This window comes from Thamnophis elegans, chromosome 3, assembly GCF_009769535.1.
Source record: "Thamnophis elegans isolate rThaEle1 chromosome 3, rThaEle1.pri, whole genome shotgun sequence".
Lineage (NCBI taxonomy): Eukaryota > Metazoa > Chordata > Lepidosauria > Squamata > Colubridae > Thamnophis > Thamnophis elegans.
In genome coordinates, this window is record NC_045543.1 from 70,052,115 (window position 1) to 70,071,697 (window position 19,583).

Genomic DNA, 19,583 nt, shown 5'->3' on the forward strand with positions numbered 1-19,583 from the left:
ATGAAACAATATTAGGATATTCATTTCTCTTTTTCAATTTGAGTTTCATTCTTTGTTTTGCAATCATCATCTAGGGCAGTGATGGTGAAACATTTTCTTACGGCGTGTCAAAATGGACTATCACACATGCGCAGGTGCCTACACCAATTCCATCCTACCGCTCACCTCCTCGTGTGCATGTGAGACCCCCCCCCCATGCATGCATGACCCCCTCCTCAGGATCCAGAAGCTTTTCTGAAGCCTGGAGAGAGCGAAAATGACCTCCCACCGGTCCCCGGAAGTCGGAAACAGATCGTTCCTGAATTCCCGGTTGGCCCGTTAGGGCCGTTTTTACCCTCCCCAGCATCCGGAGGCTTTCCTGGGGAGGGTGAAAATGGCCTCCCCTGGCCCTCTGGAAGGGCAAAAAATAGCACATGCGTGCTGGAGCTGACAGCTGGCATGCCAGAAAATATGGCTCTGCGTGCCACCTGTGACACGCGTGCCATTGGTTCACCATCACTGATCTAGGGAAATTGATTTGACTGATAGAGGAATGCATGTGAATAAATAGGATACATGTAAGCAAATATAATAGGCCACAATCATGGAATGGAACAAAATGAGACATGGTATAATTTCAAAATTAAAATAGACATTTTTTCTCTTACATTTGAACTGATTGTACGGATAGAACGAACTTCTAGCATATGTATAGGAAAAAGATTTGTTCCTATTTCTACTGAATTCATTTCTATAAATGATGCTCAAGCCCTGAATAAAAGATTGCCTTTTTTGTGCAGCCTAATGGAATAGTTTCTAATGCACCAAGGAACTGAATCTCCTGTTTATTACTAGTGGAATGGCTGCCAATAGGCAAAAGGAATATTTTAAATTAACATTTCAGAGCCTATAAATATATGCTTATTCTCTTGTCAAAATGGCACAGGCCCACATATGAGTCTTCACTTTGCTGCCTTACGGTAAGAAAGCAGCTTATTTAAGCATAGAAACCCATCATTCATATTATATTCTGCAGGCTGGTCAAATATTTACCTGGATTTCATTTTTAAGCTGGGTTTTGCTATTCCTTTTGCCAATTTCATTAAAATCAGATTATAAACCCACCCAGTGCCAAATGCTCAACATCCCACTAGTAGTTCAATCTGTGCTTCATTTCAGAAATTATTGGACCTTTGTTTCTGCAATATACAACATAAATATTAATTGATATTTTAAATGGGATGCACTGTGTTTTTCTAAATACATCACTTCTCAAAGATAACTTTTTAAATTAAAATGCAGAGCTCTGGAAATTATTAACATTTCATCAGCCTCGTTGCTCAGCATGGATAATTATTCTAGTTCATAATATTTGGGGGATTTATACTACTGGGCAGAAAATGAATTCTGTCTTATTTTCCTTTTATTCTATTTACGTTACAACATACGTCAAACTTCACAAATGAATTTCATTATTCTTGCTTGCATTCTTTATAGAATAATATTCCTAGCAGAAAATATATACTTATAAAACATCAGCTAGCAACTGAAAAGAGTTAACTGGCAAAAGCAGGACAACAACCAGAAAAGGACTGAACAACAGGCAAGAGATAAAAAGGGCTGGGAGTTTAGTAAGAATAGTCTGCATTATCTCAATCTTACACAACAAGTACAGAACTTTTCAGAGTTGCTGGAAACAGGCTTGTGGATAATTAGCATGGACAGTTCCAAAGGGAAGAGCCTTTGATTATTCCAGCTTTAACTCATTTGTGCCACAATAGCAGGAAAATAGATACAAAATAGGACACCAGGTGATCCCGCCTCAGTTCCACACTATGAAAGAAACAATATGAAGAATGTGGATGTTCTGAAGGAAAAAAAATATTTCCAAAGTCTTCATGTTATGGAGGCTGTACTGAGAACCAAACAACAACTACTGCCAACAGATTTCAGCAAGATGGTATCTTTTACAGTAAGTTGTCCATATTGTAACCCATCTATAGGAACTAGGCAAATACCACTGATATCATCATTGTCTACAATCTGAAGCTGCTGCCATGATATAGGGTAGTGAGGCCGAACCTTTTTTGGCTCGCATGCCATAAGCGGGGAGAGTGCAGGGGGGTCATGCGCGGGCATGTTGCACCCATAATGCAACATACGACTACCCCCAATACGCATGCGCGCATGACAGGCACTCCTCTCATTTTTTGCATTTTTTTTTCCGCCCTCCCTAGGCTCCAGAGGCTTTATAGGAGCCTGGAGAGGGTGAAAACAGCCTCCCCTGTCCCCCCAGAGGCCCTCCGGAGGCTTCAAGAGCTTCCCTGAAGCCTCCGGAGCGCAAATAACGGCCCTATGGGCAAACCAGAAGTTCGGGAACGGACTTCCGGTTTGCTCGTAGGGCTGTTTTTAGTCCTCTGGAGCCTTCAGAGACCTTCAGGAGGCTTCCCTGAAGGCTCCGGAGGAGTAAAAATGACACTACGAGCAAACCGGAAGTCACTTGTAGGCAGTGTCAAATGACTGCTCAAGTCAATATGATTTAAATCAGGAATGTCCTTTTGAAATATAGACCGTTGCAAGCATTAATACACTGGAGGAATTGAGATTATCATAAAGCACTTTAAAAATAAATAATGCCGATTTTGTTTGCTAAAGTTTCCATGAAATTCTATCCAAAGATTGTGAAGAATGTAAACATCAGTTTCTGCTCAGGCTAATCAAAGTGAAGCCGATGGAAACCATCTGCCCCACAAACGAGATTAAGAAAGAAAAGCTCACTCTTGCCCGCTCCAAATCTAAAGGCACTTGGATAACTTTATTTACAGTGCACATCACCCTGATTTTGAAAGAATTGAGATAAAGTGGAGAATTAAAAATATTAGTAAATAGCTCATCAGAATCTTGAAACTTTATCAAAGGGATTAGTTATAAAATTGTAAAAAGGGGTGGAATTTGGAATGGTAGATATTCACTCACTATAATATGATTGGCTAAACAAGATTGACTATAAAACAGAAAGAGAACTGCTGGGTGTGGAATTCAGTCTTATAATAGAAGGTTCATATATTTGGTGGCAGCCCTAATAAACCAGGGAAATTCAAGAGATGGCATTGCTGTAAAATTTTTACCAACAGAACATTCCAGCTGTTAAAGTTAAAAGCTACAATTGCTTTGGATAGTGAGATGGGCAACATAGAAATTTAATTAATAAATAAATCCAGGAAAATAACTTGTGTCCTAAGCTCTTATAGGAAGAAACTTTTAGGGGAATAATGCTCAGTTTATAAAAGGTTTACGTTGCAAAAGAGATAAATATACTGAATTTACAGATCCGCTATACTTTTATAGAACATTGCAGCACTGAAAACTATTTTAATATTATTACAAATGAGAGTTTTTCTACCAGTATCTTCTGGAGTCATTGTTCCATGAGCAACTTGATGTGGTTCTGTGAAAGACTAAAAACAAAATAATTGAAATATCCATTATATAATAGCGTATGCTATTGTATTATATAATGTTGATAAAAATGTACAACCCCCTCCTTTGTCTAGTAATTTTAATTATTCCTGTGATTATGAGGTTAATCTGCTTTTCTTTTAGGAAAGCAGATCAGGAACTGGTTTTAGGGGATCAATTGCTAGAAACCTCTAAGAAGGTTGCAGTAATACAGATTTTAGCTATCATGTGATACTTCTCTGTTAATTGGGGGATGGGTTTTTCATGTAATTTTATTCTTTGTATTTATGATACCTGTTGTATTTCTTTTTTATGAGTTGTAATTAAATACTCACCTACAATCTGCAGTCAGAATATCGTAACATCACTAGGTGAAAACAATTCATATAACAAAACCTTACAAACATCGCATCATGGCATTTTATTTCCCATAAAATACAGATGGGCAATCCAAAGGCAGAATGTTTTCCGTCCCAAGATTTTGGGGAGAGTTGAACAAGCTCCTTTATTTGCCATTTACAGCATAGAAGCAAAGAGAAGGACGAAATGTAGATATCTATTTATTTAACTGTTAAGATTTCATAAAGAAAGTAGAAAAATGAAACATGTTAAGATATATGGTGTTTTGGGTTCAGTTCCAAAAAGGTGCTTAAGAACACATAAGTATAACACTTGTCTGCAACTTTTTAAAGCAGCTTTAGCTTTTCCCTTTATTGCTGTGTGATCCTGGAACGGATGCAGATCTGACTATCATAGCTACTCATTGTAAATAATGTCCCAGAAATAGGGGTATTCATCATCAAATTGTGAATCTTGTTTACGTCATTGCATGAGAAACATGTCCTCCTTTCTTTTATTAGAGAATAAGTATTGGAAAGGAAGAACCTAGATTCAGTGAAGCTCAGTACACAATGTGTCCAAATCATGTCAATTCCCACACATAAAAAGCCTTGGAGCCTATATAACTCTCTTCAAGATAATTTAGCCATGATTCAAAGGATCAAACTAGACTCTGTAGTTAATAGAATCTATTTGAAAACAAAGGAGTAATTGGATCTGTTCAATGACTTGCTTTTCTTTCATATTCCTTGCTGTACAAATATATAATTTTATATATAGAATCCACCCTCCATTTTTTAAGAAGTATTAAGAACTCTACTATTTTTTTTTAATTAAAGCAAGAAGTTAGCAGACGAGCCTGAAATAAGAAGTTCAATTTTAGTGCAATAATTTGACCCAGCATATTGAAACAGCTTTGTTCCAACTTTTTATATATTTGTTTATCCTGTTTTATGTTGGAGCATGTTATTAAATAATTCTCAAGGATTTATGTAAAGTTTATACTAACTATTTTTGAAACTTACATGATCAAAGGCATTTCTAAGATACTGGATATTTAAAAAACAATTAAATCTGATAATTCTGGAACTTCTTGCAAATCTTGAGTGGGAGGCATTGAATGTGAGGCATTTGTGAAGATGAAATAATATAGGAAAAAATACTTAACCAAACTGATTTGCAGAAAAGATGTGCCTGCCTACATTTTAATCTTGATGCTGAACCCATTTCTCCTCTTTTATCCTGATTGTAATTTTTAACCTTTTATTCAGATAAAGGTACATTTGAGGGTGGGAGTTGCTTCCCACAGTGGATTGCCAAAAATAGTATTTGGAAGGATGGGAAAATACCTCTGCCTGGAATGTTGGAAAAGGAGTTTAATAAAAATAAATAATAAATTAACAGATTTAATTTCATTTACATCTGATATTTCTGTGCATCTGATAGGATGTTATCATGTGAAAATTCTAAATATCGAAATAAGAATATTTGTTCTGCTCTTAAACTATTTCCCATAGAATTGTTGTATCCCCCCCCCCCCCAGATGCAAAGCTAGACTTCTGACAATTTGGATGAAAGTTATCTATTTAGTGCCAGAAGATTAAAAGAAGATGTCCAAGTAGATTTTTTTTAGACTTCACATCCTTTTGTTACTCAATTTATCTACTCTTTAGCATTTCAGATCTAGAACTAATAACACAATTTAGGCTACTGAGATCTAAGGACAGAGGTTTGCAAATAATAGTTTGGAATAAGTATCATTTTTCAGCTAGGATAGAGAACTCGATTTCTCTGTAAGAGAGAGTTTCTCCTTTGAAATTTTCTGCTAAATCAAGAAATAAAATATCAGGGACAACTACAGGAGAGCAATTGACTGAACTGTTGAATGTCTGGAAGGAGGTGGTGGAGTTGGGGTGGAGAAAGCCTGTGCATTCGAAGGACTACGGCTGGAATAAGGGAGGGAAACAGCAGGCAGGAACAGGAAGGGCCCAAGAATTTTTGCTAAAAAATAATTGCTCAGTATGAATATTTGTAGGCATCTTTAGAACATCTTTATCACTTTGTATTCTGTACATTTTCAAGGCAGCAGCTGTCTGGCAGGCAGCTTTGCCAGCGAGACTTTTAATGTGGATGTTTCTTACAAAGAAAAATACAGGCTGACCAGAAAGACTGGAATTTAAGCTTCCCCCTCCCCATTTCCTTGGATTTCTTCTCCCCCACCTCCTGCTGCAACTCTTTTAAACAATACATTATTGGGTCAGTGCCTCATTTTACCCTTTCCAAGCTAGTGGCTTCCTTGGCTAGAGCAAGAAAAGGACACGGTTACCTGTAAGTACTATTTTTTTGTTCTTTCTCTTTCTGATTCGGTTGCTTTCTCTAATAATTGAGTGTTGCAATGTCATATTTGCAGAATAACATAATGTCTTGTAAATGCTCAAGTTTCATAGAACTGAAGTTTTCTTAAACCATGTGCATGAGAAAAGTTTTTGGGATGAAAGTAAAAATCTAATGGGGAATGGGAAAAACAATATTGTAACAAAATACCATTAAAGAAAGTTGTGGCATCAATTCTCTTGCCTTAGTAGCTTATGTTGTATAATGAAACTCTGGACACAACAAATCTTAAACCACCTACATCTTGTCTTGACTGCTCATTCTGCCTTTACAAAACTTGGAAAGAGGAAGATTGTTTTTCCCACTGTTCTCAGCATGGGAGAAACTGAGAAACATATTTTACACAATATGTTTAACCTGCTGAGCAGTGCAAGTATCTCATGCTTTTTTATTAAGCAAGATTGCAAATCTTTTAGAGCCTTGCAGTGTGTTTACTAGGAACTTGTAGTATATTTACTAGGAACAGATTAACTTCCTAAGCAATTTAGCATGCTTCAAATGACAGGACAAATGTTGAACCCCAATCAAAAGTATTTTTGCAACTTGTAAAATTTTTATAATAAAGGAAAGATTCAGTAATAACTTGCAAAGAAATAGAATACATCTCATTGAATTGATTGGCTTATACAATTAGTGTAAGGTTATAAAAGAAAAATAAATGGGGGTTATAAATTGAATAAATAAATAAAATTATATTTTTAAGATGCCAGCTAAATCCAAGGTTTTAGGAAATAGCTTCCTGCTCATTATTGAAATAAGCATGGTCTACAATCCAGCACACGCTGCTTAATATATTAATGATTTTAATAAGATTTAGGTTGCAGTCTTAAATTCACTGATTAAAGAATAAATCTCATCAAACTCAGCAGGAGTCTGTCTTTTAATTTGCTTAAAACTGAATTGCCCAATATCCCAACTGCAAAGGATTTCCCCTCTGGATTGTAAAAATTCCTTTGTCTGTCTGGAGACCATTTTCATCTGTCATGCTGTTAACTTTTCATTCTTTGTTTTCCAACAAATGTTTTCTTTTGTTTTGAAAATATTTTTTTTAAACCTAGAAAGTTATAATATTCCCTTGCTATATTTAGTCAGCAATGAGATACATCTTGTAGAATTCATTTGTAAGATCTGGCATCTTCTGCTTAATCCATTTTCTCTGTGAAGTATTAAATAGCTTTCAGATTTGTGGTTCTGTTTTAACGTCCTCCTGCACTCATAAAGAGCAGAGTAAATAAAGAAGTTTTAAGATCAAGTTGCTTTTGTCTTTGGGGAAGACATTTGGAAATAATATTCAGTGTTCACAATTCTTACAGAAGAAAAATAGTGATAAAACATTTTGAGTGTGATTTTCTTTTTCTTCCAGTGAGTGCCTTTCCAGAAACATTAAATTAGTTTCATCTCTATAAATGTATCTGCTTTTCCAACAATCAGTAATTTTAAATCTTCAGCTTGACTGTCTTTTGCTGAGATGTGAGGAGAGTTAGTTTCGTCTACATCCTCTTTGACTGTTAAAAGGATTTTTTTTTAACCTCCAACAGAGAAGTGAAATGTACATAATTTTGCAGTTGCACTACCATGGTTATAGGATTAAAAAGAAAGTTGCTGCTTGCTACCCTGATATGAAACATGCTCATTGGAATCAGGCACCACATTTTTGCTTAAATAAATAAACTTTTAAACAAGAAGGGTAACAAAGTGAATATGTATACAACTAGCTCTTTGGTATCTATGAAATATTTAAAAAGAAAAAAGAAAAAGAAAGAAAAAGGACAAAGAAAAGGAGCATAAGCCAAAATTTTGGTGCCAGCTCTATTTGTGCTACTCCCCCATCCCCCATTATATCTTTGGTTCTAAGAATTTGTGGGGAGCAGAGAGTAAGTGGTGGAAGTGGTGAATTCTGCATTGTGATCTTGTGATACAAACTCAGCTCAAAACCTGCAAAAGGCTACTAGACATTTGTATCATAATGTCATGATGCATATTTCAGCATTGTGCCACCCTTCCAGCTAGGAATGGATGCCTCAGGTCCAGAGGTAGGTTTCTGCCAGTTCGGCCCAGATTGGGCGAACCAGTAGTGGTGGCAGCAGGAGGCTCTGCCCACCTGCCCGCATGCTTCTGCACATGCGCAGAAGTATCGCACAAGCAAGCGTGCATGAGCGAACTGGTAGAAAAAAAATGGAAACGCACCACTGCTCAGCTGGGTGGGCTTGGAGTTCCTTGCGGTTCAAGGATTTGGTTTTCAGCCCGAATAGCTAAGTTCAAGTAAAAATATTGACCGGACAGGTTTTATTTTCTCTATATTTAATGGTCTGTGAGAATAATCTTGGGAGACAGGAAAAGGCTCCACAGCTAGACACTGGTCAGACAAAAGCTATCTCAGCCCATGGAATGAAGACAAAGAAAACATCTCAGAAGGGACCCTCCCTAGTTCTGTAGGAAGTACAGGGAGGGGGGGAAGATTCTGTTATTTGTAACCCTACAATAAATTTAGCATTAAAACTAATGATTTTGATTTCCTGATTATCTCAGAAAGCTGACACTAAGGTAAAGAGGCATGATAAAACAAATCTAGCTGGCTGTTAGAAATTCTCTTTTCACTTCCTATTAAACCCAATTTTAAGCTTTTATTCTTGACAGTAGGCATGTCTGCAAAGATTCAGTGGCATGTTTGAGAATGAGGGAGGGAGACTTACAATGTTTTTTAAACCTTCCTAATGAAATGTTTTGCTTAGATTACAATAGTTATCTGTAGCAGATTTTCAAAGGCTTCAGAAAAATTGGCTGACAAGGTGAATTGTCAGCTGTGTTTCTTTTGATTTTTAGATAAACATTCCTTGCTAAATACAGGCAAGATAAGAGGATTTGTTTTTTTTTTTAAAGAGAGTCTTGCATTTCAAAGAAAGCAAAACAACCCTTACTAAACGATTTGGAAGTCATATTGTTGCTATCTTTGTTCTTTTAAAGTTGATGTTATATCCTTCCTAAAGTTGTCTTATTTTAAAGTGGTGTGCCTCAATTACTTATCCCCAAAGAAAAATACCTGCAGGCAAAATTCAACTCTGTATAAGCTCATCTCAGGGATGAAATCCAGCAGGTTCTGACAGGTTCTGGAGAACTGGTAGCGGAAATTTTGAGTAGTTTGGTAACCGGCAAATACCATCTCTGGCTGGCCCCAGAGTGAGGTGGGAATGGAGATTTTGCAATATCCTTCCCCCAGGAGTGGGGAGGGAATGGGGGTTTTGCAGTATCCTTCTCCCACCATGCCCACCAAGCCACTCCGACAGAATCCAGAATCGGTAGTAAAAAAATTGAATTTCACCACTGGCTCATTCCTACCTCTTCATCATCCACTTCTTCAGCTGGGAGATCTGAGGAGATTTGTGCTTATATTTCCTTGATCACAAATCCAATCCTCTGTGCAATCTGGGGCCCCAGCTACATAATTCAGGGTGGAAAGTATATGTGTGTTTGAACCATTGCTCAATTTTTGGTCTTACAAGCAATCTAGCTCTTGCTTGACCTACTTCAATTCCTCATTAAATGAAACTCTGAACAGGCCCAACAGGCCCTTGTAGGCAGAGATTACTATGACAAACATACAAAGCTCCTTTTCTTGCATGTGAATGCTTACCTTACGGCAATGGGAAAAGCATTGGGGCGTGGAGTAGAATGGGAGGCAGAGACTCCAATGCACCTCCATACCTGTAGCCTGGTAGATGGGCAACTCAACAGGTAGCTCAACTTTTGTTCAAAGCAACTGACTACATATGCCCTGGTGTAGGTTAACCTTATGTGGGTTAAAAAGACAATTCCCACCATACATTAATAAGAGAGATTAATGTTTGGAAATGATGCTCTATGGCTGGAGAAACAAAGTCATGGAAATTATCCAATCAGTTTCCTTAATTTGTCCTGCACCAAATCTGAAAAGACATCACTACTTGATGGTCTTCTTCCTGAGGCATAATACAGTTTGGGAATCAAATCAATGCAATTGATGATAGGATACATTTCTGCTGACTCAAGGATTAGATTATGGGTTGGATTAGGGACTTTTAAATTCTATAGATATCAGTAGTATAGAAGGAGCATTTTTCATAAATAGCAGTATTTTGTCAATAGTGAGTATCCCTTGTGCCCTGTTTCCCTGAAAATAAGACCTCCCCAGATAATAAGCCCAATTGGGCTTTTGAGTGCATGCGCTAAAATAAGCCCTCCCCTGAAAATAAGCCCTTCCTGAAAATATTGCAACACAGCTGCAGCCATGAGGTGACCACACTCGCCGCCTCCTTATTATTGCACCTCTAACATAATAAGACCTCCCTGAAAATAAGGCCAATGCTTATTTCGGGGGTCAAAAGAAAATAAGATCTTGTCTTATTGTTGGGCAAACACAATAAGTGAAAAGTATTTCACAAACTGCATTAAATAAAACTTAGATTGCATTTGTATATTGGACTATACCTATTTCTGAGTCTATGCAGGAAAATGGTGATGAACTGACACGATTACTTTATTATTTTTATATCTTCATTTATGTGGCACTTTGAAATGTAAAGCGTATAGATCCTTGCTCTGCAACACTTGTACTGAAATCAGTTGACTGAAAACTGTGAGGGATAGGATAGTGATATTATGTTTATTGGTCACAAAACACCTTGTAGCTCTTCCATTTTTCTTTTCAACTTTTTTTAAAAAGAAACTTTCCAAAAAAGCAATGAGACAAAATGGGACGGTATCACTTCAAAAATCCAGATTGTGCAGTAACAGTCGGCAAGCCTGGAACTAGCTACACAATTAACAGTTACATTCAAGCAACAGTTAGTCATTAGATATTAGCCTTTTTGAGTGATTGGTTTTGTGCCATCAAGTTCTTTTCAACTCCTGATGACTACATACATTTTTGTCCATGATGATCCATCTCTAATATGATTTTTTAAAAAAAAAAAAAACTTCCAACAATGCCATCGTCATCACTGTAAACTAAGTCCATTTAACCTTCCTCTCTTTCCTTCCATGTTTCTCAGCATTACAGCCTTCTCTGGAGAGTTAGGTCTTTGTATAATGGTCCAGAGTAGGATAAAACGATCCTAGTCATTTGTACCTCACGTGAAAACTCTGGATTGATCTGTTTTCTTGGCTGTTTAGAGTATTCTCTAGACTTCAAAAGTGTCAATACTCTTCCTATCTAGATACATATTGACTTTGTTATTAGATAGATATTAAAGTGTTTCAAAGTCCATTTTATTCTGCTGGAATTTTAAGATGGACACAGCTTGTAAGAGGACCAGCTGCAAACATGCTCATTTTTCTCTCTGTGGCACTCATCCTATAAAAAAAAATGTTTCAACAGGTAGAACACCTGCACCAAATAATGGCTGAGAAGATACAGTAGCTGTTTTCTTAAAGAAAAATGAAATATGCATTTTTGCGGGGGAAATAATAAGGCAGCTTTTAGCTTCACTAGGTATAAAAAGTTAGAATTCTTGTTTATTTTCTTACAGTTGCCAACAATTTTTTTCCTTTGACTTTCCCCCTCAAAGCATAAGAAAGCTTATTTCTCTAAAATCATATTTTCTATGCAGAACTGCTCATGTGGCATTATAAAAAATGATTATAAATCACCTCATGAAACTGAACACAACATTTAAGTAATGCCCAGTTGCCAATTCATGGTTTTATAAGATGTTATGTGGGGTTTGTTTTTTTCTTACAATGAAAAAGGATTCTGTTTTAACTGAATATAAAACATCTGTGTACCATCAGAGTATTTTGGCTCCTCATCATTATATAATTAAAAGATATCCCAAGGCTTCTGAAAAGAATCTACCTCAATTATCAAATCCTTTTTAGAAGCCTTGGGCTGTCTTTTAATTATAGAATGATGAAATTCATGAAAAATACACTACTTATTTTTGCTACAGACTTAAAGAGTACAGTGAAAGAAATCCATTTTCCATTCTTGATTCAATATACAAAATATTGAATATATAATATTGTTGAAAATATTAATTCAAAATTGATATACATATCCACATTTACTACTTCTGAACAGGAAAGGCCTAAATATGAGAGTCAGTTGCTACAGATAAATATAATCAATTAATATCACAACCATTTTCTGCATTAGTTTTATACATCTTTGATAATTTGGGATAGATAATTTGGGATGCCTTACTCCTGTGGTTATCGTGGGCAGACAATTGCTCCATTCACCTATAAAAGAGTGATGCATATAAAAGCTACAAAAACGATCACTTGATGACTACCTATTGACACATCTTTTCACCTCTGTAATAATAAACAATTGGGTGAATGACAGACATCATTAAATGCTTTCATACATGTTTAATGAGACAGGAGTCTCTAGGAAAGATCAAGATGGCAACTACACTGCTCTGTGATTGAAGATCTGCCTGTTTTTATATACATTTACTATATGGTACATTAAAAACAAAACAAATGAAGTTTCAATCACACCATTATGGTCCCCATCTTGTCTCCCCGCCGCATACTGTAAGGCTTTTCTCATTTGTTGGGTTGACATTGGCTAGTCTTAGGAAGTGTGAATTCCAATTCATTCATTCATTCATTCACTCGCTCGTTCACTCACTCACTCATTCATTCATTCATTCATTCTATTTAGCTAGCAGAACATGAGGTACATGAGATACAAAAGTTGGCATAACTTTTGTATCTCATGTATCTCATGTAAGTAGGAAACAGGCATTTTCTATAGAGCTAGATATCAGCCACGGTGCTCTCAGCGGCTTGGGGCTGCCATTCCGTTGGTGGGGAGATTTGTGACTGGAGCGTTTCATGACTCGGATCACGGCTGTGCCGCACTTGTTTTCCTGCCGCGCCAAGAGCTTAAAGGACCTTCGGATCCTGCAATGATTTTCATACAGAACGGTACCAGCGCAGGCATGGCAATGTAAATCAACATGGTCTGTCATGTCATTGGACTATATTGGGTGTATTGTGCGTGCGTAGAAAAGGGCGGGCCATAGAAGGGCGGGGCACAGGAGGGAAGTACAGAATTACAGGCTAAGATAAATATAGAAACAGTTATAAAAAGTTATATAAGAGCCAAGACTAAGGAAATGGATTGTATGATGGTGCTATGTTGTTCTTATCCCATCAACCATCTCCAGCAAGGAGCATGCCTTCAGACTCCCAAGTCACCTGGCAAAACCCAAACTACCTGGCTCCTCTGGAAGGCCAGGAGGATGGGATCAGATGTCATGTTGAATGAGGCTCTTCTCCTTGACTCTGCCAGTCAGAATTCCTTAGCAAATGGGTCTTGAAGTAATCCCCTCCACTGGAGGTGGTAGGGCAGGTAGTCCCATTGGGACGATACAGCTCTTCAGATACCCTGGACCCATGCCATAAAGTTCTTTAAATATTATTATTATATTCTATATCATATCATAAGTACTTTCCAGGTACTGTATGTCCTTGCATAATTTTTATTTGTGTGTTGATTTGTATATGAATTATTTCTATACTGATTGTGAAAGCTTTCCAAAGCTTTCTGAAGATATGTGATTTCATAGACATGACCAAATTTAATCAGCGTTCAATGATGAAAAGTTCTACTGATCATCATACTACTTTTCAAACATATTGAAGTATTCCTGGAGTTTATCATCTGCCTGTCCTTCCGCCTGTCCGCCCATCCATCCCAAGATTTAATAAATAATGGTGGCTCAGTGGCTAAGACACTGAACTTGTCGATCAGAAAGGTTGGCGGTTCGAATCCCTAGCACTGCGTAATGGAGTGAGCTCCCATTACTTGTCCCAGCTTCTGCCAACCTAGCAGTTTGAAAGCATGTAAAAATGCAAGTAGAAAAATAGGGACTGGGAAGGTAACAGTGTTCTGTGCGCCTTCAGTGTTTAGTCATGCCAGCCACATGACCACAGAGATGTCTTTGGACAGTGCTGACTCTTCAGCTTTGAAACGGAGATAACCATTGCCCTCTAGAATCAGGAACGATCAGCACGTATGTGCAAGGGGAACCTTTACCTTATAACATTGAGATAATCTTGGCATTACATTGGAAAGTAGATTCAAAAAATTACATGGGAAAGGAGTATGAGGTACAATATGTTCACCACATTAAATTATAAAAATAATAAAGGTCCTATATAAATAAAATAATATTTAACACTTTCAAAAAATACTCATTCCATTGTGTGTGAATTTTTCTCTCTTTCCATCTAGATTTTGGAAAAATATGTTCACCATTCTGATGGTTGGAATTGATCCATATATTTATTAACCTGAGGATACTTTCAAAGATCTCCTGGTTTCGTTATGCAGGACAGACCCTTAATGAAACCATACCAGACGTTGTAACCTGGAACTGTTGACTGAATGTTGATGTTTTTGTGTTGTTTACTTTTTGGAAAGGATTAAAAAAACACCTCATTGCACAAGGTGCCTTTTCTTTGGAAACACTATGGAAAACATTTGGGTTCTGTGGCTCTTTGCACTGAATCTGAAAACCACCTGTTCCACCTTTGTCAGCATCAACCAGGGGCTAAAAGTGATGAGAGGTCAATCTGTCTTCCTGTCACAAAATGAGTTGCAGTTTTCCATACCCAGAGAGAAGGATACTTGTAAAATAGAAGTGGTGATGAATGAGCCAATCTCCCAAAAAGTTGGGAAGCTGACTCCACAGGTACGTGGATTTCAACTGTAATTGTGTAGTGATGATTTGATGAGATAAAGACTTTTTAAAGCTGCTGTTATTTGACAAGGTGGAGTGCTGAGCTCTACCTTAGTTTCTGTCTGGGAATGATATTTTATGGCTAACGAAAAGTGCATAAAAACTTTAGAATGGTAGCCATCCAGTAAAACAACTATTAATCTAAAAAGACATTCTACTTACATAATGGAATATATGGATGATCTTGGCGAACAAGAGGAAGAGATGCTGTCTAGGAAATGATGAGATAAGTTTCAAGCTCTAGAGATGTCCAATATGACCTTTGGGCATTCCAGATATAACACCATCCTACTTCATGTATGGATCCAACATGAGATTGAGAAAAAGCAGAAATTCCTTCTCCTGTTGCCTAACATGGGAAAAATATAAAATTTTCATGTTACGTTTATCCCTATATAAGTATGAGAGGACATTTTCAGGAATGGGAGAATATTATGAAGAGTTGTTGCCACTTTAATATAAAAAAAATCAGTGGGGGGTTTGGGGAGACTGATGGGATGAATCAGACTGTCAGGGGGTGGAATTCAGCAGGTTCTGGTAGGTTCTGGAGAACCGGTAGTAGAAATTTTGAGTAGTTCGGAGACCCCAGAGTGGGGTGGGAATGGAGCTTTTGCAGTATCCTTCCTGTGCCACACCCACCAAGCCACGCCCACAGAAATGGTAGTAATTTTTTTTGAATTTCACTACTGGGGCAGATGTATTGATCATTGAATCAAATTCTCATTCCCTTCTCTCTTTCTCTGTTACTCTCTCCCTCCCTCTCCCTCTATCCCCCCCCCCCCCCGCAGCACGTTATAGTGAAAGAGGGTTGGGATTTGGGGAGAAAGGTTGTACAGATCACAACACCTCCTCAATTATATACAAAAGCTCCATGGAATTCAGAACTGAGACTAAATTCAGAGCTATCTATTCTGCTCTAATTACCATAAATGAACATCACTTCCAAATTAAACCTTTTTGCAAACTTTAGAAAGAGTCCCACGTTTATCCAAATGCTCTTCTCAGAACTCTAATGGAGGGAAGGAAAAGGATTTCCAAGGGCCACGTGCTGTTAAAACAAACAAATTGTACAAGGGATATACAGGAAAGCAAACACACTGGGCTACAGTGCTATAAATTTAAATCACATGTGGCCTTTTCTGACCTTTCAGCATTTATTTCTTCTGTACTTACCACACACACACAAACTGCTACATGCTCAAGATGCAAGCACAATAAGCAAGGGTGGGCTGCTGCTGGCGTTATTGCCAGTTCACAACCTGTGTGCAATGTGCACGTGCGTGCACTGTTCAGTGTAAATTCTTCTGTGCGCATGTGCAAAACAATTTGCAGTGAACTGCACACACGGAGTCACTAAAATCCAAAATGACAGAGGCCAAGCGGCACCAAGGGAACCAGTTTGGGGGTGTGGCAGGCCTGGGTCGCTGCCGGTCCTGCAACCCTGGCCTGAACTGCACTACCGGTTCAACCGAACTGGCAGCAACCCACCTCTGATAGTAAGTATTGAGTTGAATTCAATGTAATGTGACCCCTGAGCAACAATTCAAAAACTCTAGCATAGATCCAATGTGCTTTGTTAACAACTTACAATGAATTGCTTTGAGGAATTTAATTTGATTTAAACCAGAGTATATCCTTTATTCACAAACTTCATGTTTAATAAATAATGGGACCTGGCAGGATGAAATCCCATTCACTTGCTCCCATGTCCAATCCTGTCCATACAATTAGGTTATGCTGTGAGTGGATTTATCTGCATATATGCATTATTATTTGTTTTTATAGCTGTTTGTTCATTATTGCACCTTGCTTACATCTCTTGGACAAATAAGATGGGCGTGTGTATCAAATTTCTTAATTGCCCATCTACCTCATAGAGTTGCTCCACTTATATAGTATAAAGAGGCATTATTGTAGTTCTCAGTGAATCATCTAAATTATTATTTGTTGCATCTTTGACATGGTTAAAAAAATACATGGACCACATGCTGACTTGAAAAGGAAAGATAGATATTCGGGGAAGCATCATATGCTTTTATTTACATTTGCCTACCTATTGCCATTGTTAAGGCCACACTTTCCTTCCCAGAAAGTCTGTGTTTGAATACAGGTAGTCCTAGATTTACAACCAGCGGTGGGTTCCTACCGGTTCAGATCAGTTCGGCCGAACCAGTAGTGGTATGACTGCCTGGGTTGCTGGAACCAGCAGCGACCCAGGCTGCCAGGCCCCGAACTGGTTCTCCAGTCTCTTCCGCTGTCCTGTCGCCAGCACATTTCTGTGCATGCACAGAACAGTTTTCAATCAACTGCGCTTGTGCAGCAATGTGTGGTGGGGGTGGGGGTGAGTGAAGCAAGCAGTGCGCGTGCAAAATACCCTCTCAGAGAACAGGTAGTAAACCGGTTAGGAACTACCCCTGCTTACAACCATGTGTTTAGTGCTCTTTGAAGTTACAATGGCACTGAAAAAAACACACAACCATTGCAGCATCCCCATGGTCACATGATCAAAAACCAGATGTTTGGCAAGTGGCTCATATTTATGATGATTGCAATGTCCCAGGGTCATGTCATGGCCTTTTGTGACCTTCTGACAAGCTAAGTCAATGGAGCAGCCAGAGTCATTTAACAACTTACAATAGCAGAGTTGGAAGGGACCTTGGAGGTCTTCTAGTCTAACCCCCTACCTAGGCAGGAAACCCTATAACGTTTCAGACAAATGACTATCCAGCATCTTCTTAAAGACTTCCAGTGTTGGGGCATTCACAACTTCTGGAGGCAAGCTGTTCCACTGATTAATTGTTCTAACTGTCAGGAAATTTCTCCTCAGTTCTAAGTTGCTTCTCTCCTTGATTAGTTTCCACCCATTGTGTCTTGTTCTACCCTCAGGTGCCTTGGAGAATAGTTTGACTCCCTCTTCTTTGTGGCAACCCCTGAGATATTGGAACACCGCTATCATGTCTCCCGTAGTCCTTCTTTCTATTAAACTAGACATACCCAGTTCCTGCAACCGTTCTTCATATTTTTTAGTCTCCAGTCCCCTAATCATCTTTGTTGCTCTTCTCTGCACTCTTTCTAGAGTCTCTACATCTTTTCTACATCGTGGCGACCAAAACTGAATACAGTATTCCAAGTGTGGCCTTACCAAGGCATTATAAAGTGGTATTAACATTCACGTGATCTTGATTCTATCCCTCTATTTATGCAGCCTAGAACTGTGTAGGCTTTTTTGACAACTGTGTTATTAACAACAGCAGTGATTCACTTAACAACTGTGGCAAGAAAAGTCATAAAATGGGGCAAATCTCACTTACAACTATTTTACTTAGCAACAGAAACTTTGGGCCCATTTGTGGTTGTAAGTCAAGGACTGCCTGTATGTATGTTTCAGTTATTTATATTTTGATTTTGAGATTTTAATTTTCCCCAGGCAACTCAAAAACATAACACAATGACAACATTTGAATATATTTGAATATTAAATTTGAATATTAAAATCAAGCAATATCATACAATTACATTTATTTATATAAGAAAAAATCTTACCCTAAAACTGATTAATTTAAAAAGAAGCCCTCTGACATGACATTATTTGAAGAAGAAAGGCCCCACTGGATCTTTGCGGGCATAACATTTTATAGCTGCACTGTCTTTCATGCTGTAATGAAAATAAATGTTATATTAAATATGAGTCCAGAATAAGACAGACCCCCCCCCTCTTCTTCTCTGTGTGTGTGTGTATGTGTGTGTGTAAGCAGACTTAGATATTAATGCCTTTCCCACTAAGTTTTTGGAAGCAGATGTCAAACATCATGTCACACAGGATTGCATGAAAAGCATGATTTATACAGGAGTGGGCTTCAAAACTTTTAGCAAGGGGTTCTCTGCCTGGTTGCTGGGTGGACATGGCCATGGTGGGCATGGCCTATTTCGCATCCTGCACCATGACGGTGGTGTGTGTGTGTCATTTTTGCCCTCCCCAGACTCCTGGGGTTTTCTTTGAACCTCCAGAAGGGAGAAAATGGCCACCCCAGGCTCCGGAGGCCCTCTTCCCGAACTTCCAGTAGGCCCTGCATTTACCTGCATCCAAAATGGGCCCAGTTTGACAGACAAATCTGTTTTAAATAAAAAATCCTATGGGATTCTTGTTTTAGAAAGAAGCTCTTAAAGATAGTATACTTGAAGCAAGGCTAGTATTACAGTTTAATGGATGTCAACAGACCAGCCAGAGGTGGTATTTATTGGTTCTCTGAACTACTCAATTTCCGCTACCGGTTCTCCAGAACCTGTCAGAACTTGCTGAATTTCACCCCTGGTTTTGACTGCACTAAACATTAACTATTTTGGATGACCTCAAAATAATTTTGAATGAATGTGATTCAGTGAGAATTGAAACTGAACACATCTGGTGGGCATCAGGCCGGTGAAGGCAAAATTGTTATTTTAACCAGCAAAAGCTACATAGTAGAAGAGCCTTTCCTATGATCTCACTTCTGTCATTAAAGTGAGTAATGTACCAGGGATGTGTGACAATTTAATTACATATTGTAATTGAAAAGTAGTTGAAGTGGAAATAAAAGCACAGACAGACATTAATTAAGAAAAGATTTAGCTCTCCTTTGTTTTATTTGTTAAATATATAGACAATTATGGATGCCTGTTTGTATGAAAGGAAAACATATT

At 38.0% G+C, this 19,583-nt stretch overlaps 1 protein-coding gene across 1 annotated transcript in view; it reads left to right on the forward strand.

The window, feature by feature from the left end:
• Positions 1-5,877: 5,877 nt before the first annotated feature.
• Positions 5,878-19,583, forward strand: part of FREM1 (FRAS1 related extracellular matrix 1) — a 96,092-nt gene continuing 82,386 nt past the window's right edge. Inside the window, exons 1-2 of the mRNA XM_032214606.1 lie at positions 5,878-6,105; positions 14,396-14,855. Coding sequence (XP_032070497.1) covers positions 14,634-14,855 — 222 coding nt within the window. The 5' untranslated portion in view covers positions 5,878-6,105; positions 14,396-14,633. The remainder of the gene's footprint in view (positions 6,106-14,395; positions 14,856-19,583) is intronic.